This window comes from Triticum dicoccoides, chromosome 1B (genome assembly GCF_002162155.2).
Source record: "Triticum dicoccoides isolate Atlit2015 ecotype Zavitan chromosome 1B, WEW_v2.0, whole genome shotgun sequence".
NCBI lineage: Eukaryota > Viridiplantae > Streptophyta > Magnoliopsida > Poales > Poaceae > Triticum > Triticum dicoccoides.
The window spans coordinates 710,102,645-710,116,592 of record NC_041381.1 but is presented as its reverse complement, the minus strand read 5'-3'; the positions used below and the strand labels follow the sequence as shown (position 1 = coordinate 710,116,592).

The window sequence follows — 13,948 nt, the reverse complement described above, 5'->3', positions numbered from 1 at the left end:
GGTGGCGGAGGCAGGCGTGCCTGCGCGGGAAGATCGGCGAGGGGAACTTCCCTCCCGCCAGGCTCTATAGTGTTTGCGGTACACGGAAGAAGATAGGCCCGCTACTACTGAACATATGTGGTTTGTGAGGCTTCTTTTACAGTTTACCTCAATTTTTTTACAGTATGCCCGGTTTTACAGTATCTGATCTGGACTTTTTGCTCTAAAATCTTAAAACGGCAGTTATTTTTACAGTATATTTGTTTTAAGGTGTGTGCTAGAGTTGGTCTTAGCCTTGAAGTGCTACTCCCTAGGGCGCACATGGGCAGGGCAAAGGGGGTTTGATGGAAAGAAAGCATGGTTGCTCTGTAATCAGTTCCAGGGTAAAAGAAAAGGTTTCCATAGGGGCAGCTCCTCCCCCGCTCCTCACTCATCCCCTCCATCTCGCCGCCGCCGCCGCCGCCGCCGCCGCGACCCCCTTGGGTCCTCTCCTCCTGTTCCAGCCGCCGGGATCGACCTCGCCACATCAGTCGCCTCCGACGCCGGACCATTGAAGCTGCCTACGAGGAGCCCATCTCTTCCTTCTCCATCACCCTCCTACTGCAGATAGATCTCAAGGTTAGGGTTACTAATCCATCTCTTGTTCATTTTCAATCTTGATCTGTTTCCTCCTTTACACTGTATGTAGAACCAAACAAAATGGGGTTTGTGCGTAATCAGTTCCCATTTACGTTTACCTTTCCACTGAACCAGACAAACACCTCCTCCCTACTAGCATTAGCAGCTTTCCTCTCTTCAATTCAGTTTTATGGCTATGGCTCAAGTTGCAGCTTGCAGGTAAAGATAGATAGCTACAAGGATACAATTCAATAACAGAGTACAGGCTTAACATGAGACATGCATAGGAATACAGTTGAACCATTGACTTTACAGAAAAATAACATGTGCTTGCACCAGGACAGAAAATAACATGTGCCTGACCCTTCTTTGTCTGTCTAGTGGACAGCTGCTATCTGCCTCGCTCATCAACCGGAATGCACTAGGAGGATCTAGGCGTCTGTCTGTCTGTCTTTGCAAGGAAGCATGAGACCACGCGCCCGTCTAGAATAATAATGTCCATGCTCGCGTGCGCGCTTCAAACCATGGGCTCCTCCTGCAGCAGACCTCACTCCGTAAACGAGGCCGAGGCAGCCGACAACACAAGAGTAAGCTTCCTTCCATTCCATTCCATTCCGTTCCACTTTAAATGTCTGCAGCACTTGATTCATTGATTTGATTTGATTCCTCCTATCCTGTCCTGATACACACACCTCGATTGTCACAGTCTGCAGACATCGACCGGCGGATTCTGCAGGAGACAAAGGCGGATCAGCACGTCCACAAGCTCTTGCTTCTCGGTACTGCCAAGCTCTATCTTCACAATTTACTGCTTCATCCAACTAAATCTTTGTAGCCAACTTCATTTGTGTATCTCCTTTTTTTTTGAAAAAATTGCTAGCCTTATCATGTTTGTCATTAATAGAACACTGAAAACAATGATCCTACGAAATATTACTTGGACCAATTCACGATAGCCGTCTTTTTTAGCACGCTTCAGGACCAATTCCTAATAGGTGATGCTTTCTTTTTAAGGTGCTGGAGAATCAGGAAAGTCCACGATATTTAAGCAGGCAAGAATCCCATTGTATTCTTCTTCCCTGGAAAATCACTATCCCCATGACAAAATAGTATGCCTTACGTTTACTGAATGCTTATCTTCAGATTAAGCTTCTTTTTCGAACCGGCTTCGACGAGGCAGAACTCAAGGGCTATATGCCGGTCATCCATGCCAACGTGTTCCAGACAATCAAAGTATGCCAATACTGGAAAGGGTGTGTTTTAATGTATTTTTCCTCTTATTGCCTAGCGGGGATCAGATTATGTAGGCAGCTTTGTGATGTTATTTTTATGGGAGTGTGTCTGCACATCCTTTCCTGAGTAATGAGTTTAATTTGCACAGATACTGTATGATGGAGCTAAAGAGCTTGCCCAACTGGAAACTGAGTCTTCAAAACATGTTATATCCCCGGATAATCAGGTTTGTACATCCTATTATATTATGTTCAGTAAGTAGAGTTACATTTGGGCTGAAACACCAATGTCTCGCAACTTGTTACAGCTGAAGCAGAACTAGGCTATAATTGAACCTGTTCAGACATTGCACCTGCTTTAAGCAGAGCTAGGCTATAATCGAACTATGTTGCTGCTTTTCCACTGTCATTTTCGGATATGTTTCAGCCCAATGAAATATACAGAGTTTTTTCTCTAACCTGCCCTTTTTATGTATCAGTGCTTTGATTTTCCACAAATTATTGTTCTTCTGATAACTGGGAAATATGTACACTTTACTTGTTTATTACACTTGACTTCTTCAGAGAAAGAATACTACTCCCTCCGTTCCTAAATTTAATTCTTTCTAGAGATTCCAATACGGACTACATATGGAGCAAAATGAGTGAATCTACACTCTAAAATACGTCTATATACATCAGTATGTAGTCTATATTGAAATCTCTAAAAAGACGTATATTTAGGAACGGAAGGAGTAACTTGGTAGTTCTTCATAAGCTCAAATAATTTTCATTAAATTGTTGGTTCTTTAGATTCAAGCGCTTTCAGGGCCTTACTGTTGCCTTTTTGTTGATGGTGCTGAAACCAGTTCCTTGTTGAGAATTGTTGCGAAGGATACTGGTTACCAGCTTCACATCGTATGCCTTACAGTATCATTGAGATTATGGAGTTTGTTTATTTATGGTGTACTGCTCTGCTATCTACAGGAGATTGGAGAAAAACTATCAGAAATCGGAGGCAGGTTGGATTACCCACTCCTTAACAAAGAACTCGTACAGGATGTAAGAAAATTATGGGAAGATTCAGCCATTCAGGTGAAAACAACTTCTTATTTCAGTTTCTGAATTATGTATACTGTCAACAGCCAATTTAATCATAAAGAAATGCATCTGTAGGAAACTTACTCGTGTGGAAGTGTGCTGCAAGTTCCTGATTGTGCACACTACTTCATGGAGAATCTGGACCGATTAGCTGAACCAGATTATATACCAACAAAGGTCTGTGATAATCCACAATATAATTCCTGTCTGGAGCATCATCTGTTTGATATTGGCTATCAGTGTACTGAAACCTTCATCTGAGTTTGAGGTTGTCAGATGGATATTCCTTGTTCTTTTGTAAACTGTTGGGAGCTAATATTTCGATATCGAATATTTGATGGAGGAGCGACCATTACACTGCATAACTAGGGTCAGTAGAATGAAAAACCAAACTGTAAACTGTCGATCAAAAGCTACTTTGGTGTTCAGACGATGAACACCAGACGGCAGATCAGAACCTTTACTATAGGCTTATGCACTGATGCTTGTTCAATGATGAAGATGAACACCAAATTGCCGGTGGCTGTTCTGCCGTTCTTACTTAAGAATACATCTGCAGTATTTCTCTTTTTAACATTTTGAGATATTTTCCAGGAGGATGTGCTCCATGCCAGAGTACGGACAAATGGGGTTGTGGAAATTCAATTTAGGTAATATATTTACTTGAGGTCTGCATGTCTTTCGCTCTGCTCAATACAGAATGACAGACTGAAGTTAACTGTGTAGTTTCTCTGCAGCCCCCTTGGAGAGAGTAAAAGAGGCGGAGAGGTATACAGGTTGTACGATGTAGGAGGTCAAAGGAATGAGAGGAGGAAGTGGATTCATCTTTTTGAAGGCGTCGATGCCGTCATCTTTTGCGCTGCCATTAGCGAGTAAGTATGATTTCTAAACGGCCAAGTTAGTCTGAGCTACCTCTTAATGTTGAAGTTCTGAGTGGTGGGTAGCACTGCAAAAGGAGTGACATGGAAGTTGCATCTGAAAGCTTTTTCCTGTGCTTGATATATTTTTGGTTGTCAGGTTTAGCTGTTGTGTTTCTTACTTTGGCTTTAATTTATTATTTAAAACCAGCATATTATAAAACTTTGTACATTCCTATACAAATTAAAATGTAAGCAACCTTTCAGTTAGTTTCATTAGTACTGACACTAGCAAATATTTGCATGTATGGATGCTTCCTGGTACAAAATAGAGCATTCGTTCTGCAAAGCATGTGAACTTTCAAAATAGAGCATACGTTCTGCAAAGCCATTACAATAAATCTACTTTCAATGTAAAGTATCTTTCAACTATGCCTTTGAATCTAGAGGGCCTGTGACAGACAGCCTTTGGTCTAATGTTTGGAGGCTGTTAATGTCAGGTATGATCAGCTGTTGTTTGAGGACGAGACACAGAACAGAATGATGGAGACGAAGGAACTGTTCGACTGGGTACTAAAGCAAAGATGTTTTGAGGTCTGTATTTCAAATTTCCTGTTTCAACCTCATGGTATTTTTTCTGGATCTTACTTGATGCGATGTTGTTGTTATTGTTTTTGATCCAGAAAACATCGTTCATGCTGTTCCTCAACAAATTCGACATATTTGAGAGGAAAATACAAAAGGTAATGACTAACGAAGGAGCACTTTTTGTACCCACCGAGGGCTGCAAGCTTGGTAGTGATAATACTCAAGCATGCTCTCACATTTCTGTGTGTATTTATGTAGGTTCCTTTGACCGTGTGCGAGTGGTTTAAAGATTATGAGCCGATCGCGCCTGGCAAACAGGATGTGGAACATGCCTATGAGTGAGTGCACGCTTATCACCACATTATTAGAAATCTGTGAGCTACCTAGCTAGCTTACTGATAGTGTTTTGTTTCTATAGGTTTGTGAAGAAGAAATTTGAGGAGGTCTACTTCCAGAGCAGCAAGCCGGACCGTGTGGACCGGGTGTTCAAGATCTACAGAACGACGGCGCTGGACCAGAAACTTGTAAAGAAGACGTTCAAGCTGATCGACGAGAGTATGAGACGCTCCAGGGAGGGAACGGGGACGTGATGAAGACTAGGTTGTTGTGACTGAGCCACAGGAGGGGGAAAACGGCAATTAGGATGACACATTAAGTTTACGGTGTCGCAACTCTGTGTTGTAATTCATTCTTTAGTGTAGAAGAGGAAGAAGACTGATTTGATCCCTTTGTGCTTGCTTTCACAAACAAAGTCCAAATCTGATGAATACAGTACAGTATTATGCAAAGTTTGGATCTGTCATTTTGCTTTCTACCTGGCCGTAAAATAGTTTGCAGATTTTGTTGGATCATCACTTTGTTGCCTCATGGCTATTTTGGGGCCCAGGCTGAGGTCGTATGTTATGGTATTTCTGGCCCATTTCTGGCCCTGTGACAATTTTTACGACATCTCAAATATATAATTTGGACACCTAGGGCGTATTTCAAGGGTATATAGCACACAGACTTTGCTGAGTTTGGGAAGAAAGATCATTAAATTAGGAAGTTTCATTTTGAGTATTTATTTGCACTAGTGGTGAAGTGGACTCTCTATTGTACATACTGCATGTGTGCATAGATACAGGATTTGTTACAAATTTTTCAAGTCAAACATTTATAACTATGACTAAAAATTATGAGACATTATTTTGAGTGGTAAGCTGAAAATAGTATAGATTCATCAAAAATGATATATACTCCCTCCGTTCCAAAATAGACGACTCAACTTTGTACTAGTACAAAGTTGAGTCATTGGAACGGAGGGAGTACATATGAAAAGTAATGTTCAAGGTTGAATGTTGCCACATCGTCGCGTTGGTCCAGACAAAACAATACCCATCATAATACATATACAAATGATTGTTGGTGTATTTCCATATACAAATGATTGTTAATATATATCTACGCACACATGATACCCATCATATACAAATGATTTTCATAGCCCCCGTTAAAAGGTCAGTGAAACTCGTACTCGAGAAAAAAAAGGTCAGTGAAACTTCTCTACAGTAGAAACCCAGGTACTCAGTACTCTAAATGTACTGCTACCAAAAATACTAGAACAGAAGTAGGCAGGTGAAGGCAACCATGCAACAATACTGACGTTATCAAAGCATCCTTATATTTGGATGAGTTTAAGTTATCTCCATGATTGTCATGTATCAACTTGTCACCGGTGCTCACTTAAAAATGACAGGAGATCAACAAACAATTTATGTTTATGCCCTCTTAAAAATGATAGCAGATTATAACAAACAAACAAACAACCAGTTGAAGCGATCACACAGAAATGTCACAAGTTAAGAAACAAGTTTTTGCAATGCATGAGCAGCACATATTATTGAATTACATATTTTCAACAAATCATGCATGGAACTCCCCTCCAGAGACCACAAATTCAACGAGAAAACTTGTCCCAGTTTAACAACACTAGGAGAAGAACAACTTTGATTTGATTCCCGCAAGACAAAACACAATAAAAGCATGCATGCAGATAAACATCAGTTTATTGACATCATCGATTCCTGCAGGAGGATTGGTCGCCTTCGTCTTGCGTGCTTCCCAAGTTGCTTGCCACTTTGCACGATCAGGAGGATTGACTGTCATCTGGGCCGTACTTTTGGTTGCGGGCCGAGGTCATGGCCGCGGTGCAGAGCGCCACTGACGACTGTTGGCGGTTGTTGATGCTGGCACCAGCCGGACGCGATCCGACTTAGTTTCCATGGTTCAACAGGATCAATTTGGAGGCTCTGCTTCTGAAGATGCCGGTATGCACTTGCATAATTTAGCTGAATTGTGCAACATGACACGCATTAGAGATTATGACCTAGACGCTTTGAAGTTGTGTCTATTTCCTTTCTCTCTGAGAGGAAAAGCAAAAAAATGGCTTCTAGCTTTACCTAGAGGCAATGTAACTTCTTGGGCTGATTGTTGCAGCAAATTTTTATCTAAGTTTTATCCACCTGCAAAAGTTATGCAACTTCGTTCTTAGATTACAGGTTCCAAGCAGAAAGAACGTGAGCCACTAGAGCTTGCGTGGGATAGAATGAAAGAAGCCATAAGGAACTATCCTAACCATGTCATGGAGGAATAATTAGTCCTTCATATGTTTTATGGTGGTTTAAATCATATATAAAAAACTATACAACTGCAGAAGAAACAATCATGGGAAAGCCCATAGATGATGCCAAGAAACTACTTGATGATATGTAAGAAAACCATGCCCAATGGCATGTTGAAAGAACTACCACCAAAAGAGTGAATGCAATTGAAGAAAACAATGTGGAGTTGACAACCAAGCTTGAAGAACTCATCTCCGTCATGAAAGGTAAAGAAGAGGTAAACGTGAATGCCATCACTAATGAAGAAGTTAGTGATGTGAATTTTATTTCTCGCAATAGTTATAATCCCAGTTGAAAAAATAATGGATATGCTCTTAGAAGGCATCGTATAAACAGTCGGCCAATCAGCCAGCTAGCTAGGTGGAAGGCATCAGGTTGTAATTTTCTTTAAACATTGTTTATATGTAATATGGTAAATAAGAGGGAGCAGAAGGTAATTTACTTGACGATTAATCGAGGATGAATTACAATTCATATGAGTGGCTAGATGAACATCGTGGGTGTATGCCACTATTATATAAAAGAGTGTGTTCTCTTATTTCCTTTTATTTGACCATAATGAGGGTGTGTGTTGTCTGGTTGGCTACAATGCACTCTGGTAGTCGGTCCAAAAACAATTGAGTGCTTCCTCTCCTTGTACTTTGCTATAAGAGGAATTACCAAGGGTGCGATCATAATGGCGATGCGATATTGCTAGTTGCGGGCAATAAGAAGAAGAGTGAGTGAGTGAATTAGTGAGAGGGAGATGAAGGAGATGGGATAATATGGTTGCTTACATGCTAGCTTACTTGTTGTTTGCCAGCGGTAACATCCTAGCACCGCGTTGGTGTCATGCCCTGGCTTGTCTCCACCCTGGATGGGTGTTCATTTGAGACACGCAAATAAGATGAAAATGAGCGACAAAAAGGGTTGGTTAAAGGGTTTGGTCGATAGATAAACATGCAACCAATCGGCTAGCTTGCTAGGTGGAAGGTAGCGGGTTGTAATTTGCGTGCTCAGCTCAAAAATAGTGTGGACGAGCACATGGCCATCACGCCCCAACGTGCTTGGGGCTCTGACCTCTAGATGGATGGTCATTTGAGGCACACAAATAAGATAAAAATGAATGACAATAATGGATGAGTAAAGAGTTTGGCGGCGTATAATCAGCCAGCTAGCGCTAGATGAAAGGCAGCGGGTTGTAATTTTCTTTAAGTTGCTTTGTTTATATCTAATATATATACAATAGGAGGGAGTTAAAGGTAATTCACTTGACGATTAATCAAGGATGAATTCCACCAATTAATGTGAGTGGATGGAATGGATGGACATCATGGGTGTATGCCACTATTATATATAAGAGTGTGTTGTTTTATTTCCTTTTATTTGGCCATAATGAGGGGTGTATGTTGTCTAGCTGGCTGGCTACAATGCACTCTGGTAGTCGGTCCAAAAACAACCGAGTGTTTCTTCTCCTTCTTCTATCATGGTATAAGAGAAATTACCCATGGTGCGATCATAATGGCGATACGATATTGGTAGTTGCTGGCAGTAACCAAAAGAGTGAGTTTTCTTTTTGTTTTTTAGGCGACAAGAAGAGTGATTGAATGAGAGGGAAATGTAGAACCGGACGGGCCCATATGGTTGCTTCCTTGCTAGTAGTTTACCAACCCAGCCCACCACCAAGATGGAGACACCAGCGTGGATTTTCTTTCTTTTTTGTCTCTTTGTTCCTCCTCCCCTCCCCCGCCGCTCATTATCCCCCCCACCTCTTCTCCTCCTATAAATCCTTCCTACGGCGGCCTTTCCAAACTCTCCCAATACATTCCTTCATACACCAACAATCCATCCATCCGGATATCCATCTATTCCTTCTTCCTCCTCTTAAAAGCCAAGAAGCAGAGATCCAACAGTCAACAGAGAAGAAGAAGATGTTCGCCGATGCGGGCTTTAGCTTCTCCGCCTACTCTTCTGTGTTGTCGGGCTACTCCTACTCCTACTCCCCTGTCTTCTCCCATCCCCACCCAGACTACTCCTCCTTCTTCTCTCCCTCATCCTCTGCTGCACTGGCACAACCGCCGCTGCCACCCCTGCCTCTCCTGCACCAACAACATCAAGTCACTGTTGTTGCCGCACCCAAAGACGTCGCCGCCGCCACCATGTACCACCACCTTGTGAGTACCTTTTCCCTTGCTATCCTAATCTTTGCATACAGCGGGTTGTAATTTTCTTTAAACATTGCTTATATGTAATATATGGAAAATAAGATGGAGCTAAAGGTAATTTACTTGACAATTAATCGAGGAAGAGTTACAATTAATATGAGTAGATCGAATGGATGAACATTCGTGGGTGTGTGCCACTATTATATATAAGAGTGTACTCTCTTATTTCCTTTTATTGGACCATAATAAGGGTGTACGTTGTCTGGTTGGTTAAAAGCACTCTGGCAGCCGGTCCAAAAAGAATCGAGTGCTTCTTCTCCTTGTATCTTGCTATAAGAGGAATTACCAAGGGTGCGGTCGTAATGGCGATGCGATATTGCTACGTGCTGGCGGTAAGAAGAAGAGTGGGTAAGTGAATGAGAGGGAGATGTAGAAGCAGACAGGCTAATATGGTTGCTTCCTTGCCAGCTTGCTTGTTGTTTGCCAGCAGCAACAACCCAACACCGCGTGTGTGTCATGCCCTAGTGTGCCCAAGGCTTATCTTCACCCTGGATGAATAGTCATGTGGGGCACGCAAATTAGATGAAAATAAGCGACAAAAATGGTTGAGTAAAGGGTTTGGTGGTACATAGATAAACAGACAACCAATCGGCCAGCTAGCTAGGTGGAAGGTAGCGGGTTGTAATTTACGTGCTCAGGTCGAAAATAGTGTGGACGAGCACGTGGCCGTCCCGCCCCGATGTGCCCAGGGTTTGTCTTCACCCTGGATGGATGATCATTTGAGGCACGCAAATAAGATGAAAATGAGCTATGAAAACAGTTGAGTAAAGGTTTTGGTGGTAGATAGATAAACAGGCAACCAATCGGCCAGCTAGCTAGGTGGAATGTAGCTTGCTGTAATTTACGTGCTCAGTTCAAAAATAGTGTGGACGAGCACGTGGCCGTCACACCCCGACGTGCCCGGGGCTTGTCTCCGCCCTCTGGATTGATGGTCTTTTGAGACACGCAGATAAGATAAAAATGAACGACAAAATGGGATGAGTAAAGAGTTTGGCGGCGTACAACCAACTAGTTAGGTGGAAGGCAGCGGGTTGTAATTTTCTTTAAACGTTTCTTTTATGTAGTATATATGAAAAATAAGAAAGAGTTGAAAGTAATTTACTTGACGATTAATCGAAGATGAAATCCAATTAATGTGAGTGGATGGAATGGATAAATATGTGGGCGTGTGTCACTATTATTGATAAGCGTGTCCTTTTATTTCTTTTTATTTGACCATAATTAGTGTGTATGTTGTCTGGTTGGCTGCAAGGCACTTTGGCAGTTGGTCCAAAAACAACGGAGTGCTTCTTCTCCTTCTAGTATCATGCTATAAGAGATGCGATCGTAATAGCGATGCGATATTGCTAGCTGCTGGCAGTAACACGAAGAGTGAGATTTTTTTTTCTGAGGCGACAAGAAGAGTGTTTTTTTTTTGTGACGACAAGAAGAGTGAGTTTTCTTTTAGGCGACAAAAAGAGTGAGTGAATGAGAGGGAAATGTAGAACCTGACGACCCATATGGTTGCTTCCTTGCTTGTTGTTTACCAGCCCAGCAGTCGACACTGTTCCATCAAACAAAAATGATTACCAGCCCAGCAGTCGACACTGTTCCAAAATGTACTAGGTCATAAATCTTTTTATATGAACCGGACGATCACATCAACCCACTCAGTTGGGTCTTCTTCCGACACTGTTCCATCAAACAAAAATGATTTTACTACAAGAGTTTTTTCTGCCTGATCCTGCTTCTTGCTACAATTCAGCTTTGGAGATCAAATAAAAGGTACCACTTCTAAGGGCATATTCAACAGTTTGTATGTTAGCTTGTTGGTAAAATATGTCATGTCATCAACCAATACCTTAACATACAACATCTCCAATGGATTGTATCTAGTTTATCCAATATGACGTGAGATAATAAATAATATGCTCTCTCATTCTATATTGAAGCTTGTGCAAGGGGTGTTGGTTCATGTACATACAACCTTCCTCTCTTTCCTTATTTATTGTATGACACATCATCAAAAATCCTATGTGGCAAAGTCTACCAACAACTATCTTACAACCATTGGAGCTTTTTGAGCAATATATTCAGGTGGGGATACCCCCCCCCCCCTACGCGTCGACCGTTCAAAAAAAATCGACAAATTATAATGTCGCTTTCTTCCCCTTCTTGTTTCCTTGGATATCGATGGCCTCTGCTCTACTCTGCTGTCGGGGGACTAGACTAGACTAGACTGGACTTGAAAGAACCTCCCTTTTAATTAGATTCATCTCCCATTTAAAAAAAATCGATAAAGATCTCCCAACTTTAAATAATACTCCACTAATTAACAAAAATAACCACTCATTGGTTCCTCCTACCTTCTTTCCTTTACTTTTGATGTTGCAAAAATAACCACTCATTGGTTCCTCCTACCTTTTTTCCTTCAATCACACTGCCAAGCTGCAGCTTGCACATTTTTAGCTACTGATAAAGATTGCTTATCATGCCCTCTTCATATAATTATACTCCTAGCTACTCCCTCCGTTCCTAAATATAAGTCTTTCTAGAGATTTTAACTAGTGACCACATACGGAGTAAAATGAGTGAATCTACACTCTAAAATATGTCTATATACATCCGTATGTGGTAGTCCATTTAAAATCTCTAAAAAGACTTCCATTTAGAAACGGAGGGAGTACTACAGTACTCGTCAACGTCCATCAGCACTTCCATACAAAAAGTATCCATCCATCACTCCTAATTTTCCCACTCTAACTATCCTAATTTACCAGCACCATGTCATAAATCCTCCTACTGATGTACACTTGCAAGTTTCTGATGACACCACAACCTTAAATCACAGCACGCCACAAATTTGAACATCCCCTCATTCATTCATTCACGAGAAAACAGATGCCTTGTGATTTCTCATGAAATTCACCGCAGATTTATGACCCTCACTGTTTTTCCTATTTATAAAGATTAGAGTTGGTGATGAATTCACATATGGGTCTAACATTCTTTCTAAATAAACAAATACACGCATCTCCACATGTGAAACTAGCAACCTTTTAAGAGACATATATTTTGTCGGATGTCCCCAAATGGACGCCAATAAACATATAAACAAATGTAATTTACTCACATGTGAGATCTATCATAAATAAACAAATACATTATTGTACTTTAATGTGAGACTAACTTTTTGTAAAAAGGCTTAAATAACAAAGACAAAAAAAGTGACTTCAACCCAAAATCGATCTTGATTTTAGTTCTTTCCCAAACCTAATATGGTCATTTAAAATTCTGACAACATTTGATAAATAAATGAGACTAACCTTATTTCATCCCTCTAAGTTAATGGTTTCATGGCAATGCACGTGCATCATCGCTAGTTTAATGTAAAAGATCGCAGATAACACTTGTCATGTTGCCTCCCAACTTTGAATCTTCTCACGCAGAGGCCAGCCAGGTCACTGCCTTATTTAGCTGCCAATTTGGAAGGAGGGAACGAATTAGCCTGAGATTTCGGCCAATTTGAGATGCCACTGTCCCTGGGCGGTATATGCTCTTGTCATCTGCTCTCATCTCATGTGGTGTGGTGATAGCAATGCCGTCAGTTGTGTTGGGTTTAGTCCCACATCGCTTGCGGGGGGGAGACATAACACGACTTATAAGAACGGGGGTGTCCCCTCCTAACAGGCTAGTCTTTTGGGGGAGAGGACCCAAGGCCTGTCATAAGTCGATGTTGGTCTTTGGTTGGGCCTGGTTGACGCATGTGGGTCGGAAACACTGGTGTTAGCGGACCCGGGATAGTTTTCGGGGGGAGAGGGCCCAAGGCCTGTCATAAGTCGGTGTTGGTCTCCGGTTGGCCCTGGTTGATGCATGTGGGTCGAATACGCTGGTGTTAGCGGACCCGAGATAGCGTAACAAGTTGACATGTGCTCCTACACTATAATACAACAACAAATAGTACAGTACCACCTAGCCAGCAACAGCTACTACTACTACTTGGCTTTTTATTTCTTCCTTTCTACTGAATGAATGGATGAATCAGATGCCCTGCTCTGTTACCCAGTTCAGTTCACTTCATTATACTTGTAGAAATAAGTAGCTTTGATTACCAGATATTTGCTGTTTACCATTCTGGTAGGATTAAATATTTATTAAGTTAACTTCCCAACTTTAACATTTTGTTTGATGCACAAAAATAACAGGGAGACATGGGGCAGCCATCCCTGATAGCAGAGTATGACCTGGGAGCAGAAGGCGACCTGTTCAAGGCTCCGGAGCCCATAATCGAGGAGCCGCTGCTCACCCTCGACCCCGTCGCCGCCGCCATCTCCATGATGTCCGGCAGCGACAACGCCATGAACGACACCATCAAGGCCTCGGACATGAGCCTGAGCGAGGCGTTGTACAAGTGCGAGAAGGAGCTCATGGAGGACTCGGCGATCGATGAGACGATATCCGAGCTGCTGGACGCCAAGATCCCCATGCTGCAGGTCGAGGACGTGCCCGGGAAGCTCAGGGCATCGTCGTCCACAGCCGCTGCCGCCGCCGGCGAGTGCTCGCTCCAGAAGAGCGTCAGCTCCGGGTGCCTCAACTCGGCCGACTGGATCAACGGTTCGGCGGTGCAGCCCAACTTGTTCAACTTCCAAGGGCTCGACTTCGAGGCCGCATTCGGGCTCCGGCGAGTCTACAGCGACGGTGACATTCAGGTATGTATGAGGGCATGGTGATGATCATTTCCTTCCCCCCCG

General features: G+C 42.3%; 2 protein-coding genes across 3 annotated transcripts in view; both read left to right on the top strand.

Annotated features, from left to right (window-relative positions):
• Positions 1–362: 362 nt before the first annotated feature.
• Positions 363–5,190, top strand: LOC119349876 (guanine nucleotide-binding protein alpha-1 subunit). 2 transcript variants are annotated; one of them, XM_037617975.1, is made up of 14 exons: positions 363–597; positions 986–1,184; positions 1,304–1,376; positions 1,612–1,649; positions 1,741–1,830; positions 1,979–2,056; positions 2,796–2,903; positions 2,985–3,086; positions 3,504–3,559; positions 3,647–3,781; positions 4,267–4,360; positions 4,450–4,509; positions 4,613–4,692; positions 4,773–4,944. In XM_037617975.1, exons 2-14 carry the CDS (start codon positions 1,092–1,094, stop codon positions 4,942–4,944), a joined length of 1,179 nt encoding a protein of 392 aa, XP_037473872.1. In that variant the 5' UTR covers positions 363–597; positions 986–1,091. The 2 variants fall into 2 exon arrangements, with proteins under 2 accessions (XP_037473872.1, XP_037473873.1); XM_037617976.1 differs by having other exon boundaries at positions 366–597; positions 979–1,184; positions 4,773–5,190.
• Positions 5,191–8,823: 3,633 nt separating this feature from the next.
• The window catches only part of LOC119314310 (GATA transcription factor 20-like), a 6,877-nt gene continuing 1,752 nt past the window's right edge, over positions 8,824–13,948 (top strand). The window contains exons 1-2 of the mRNA XM_037589045.1: positions 8,824–9,167; positions 13,403–13,906. Of these exons, the coding sequence (XP_037444942.1) occupies positions 8,925–9,167; positions 13,403–13,906 (747 nt within the window). The 5' untranslated portion in view covers positions 8,824–8,924. The remainder of the gene's footprint in view (positions 9,168–13,402; positions 13,907–13,948) is intronic.

Coding starts and splice junctions, on each gene's coding strand:
- LOC119349876 (XM_037617976.1), top strand. CDS start 1,092: ATGTCCATGCTCGCGTGCGCGCTTCAAACCATGGGCTCCTCCTGCAGC. Junction 1,831..1,978: donor ACGTGTTCCAGACAATCAAA/GTATGCCAATAC, acceptor TAATTTGCACAG/ATACTGTATGATGGAGCTAA. Junction 4,361..4,449: donor TAAAGCAAAGATGTTTTGAG/GTCTGTATTTCA, acceptor TTTTTGATCCAG/AAAACATCGTTCATGCTGTT.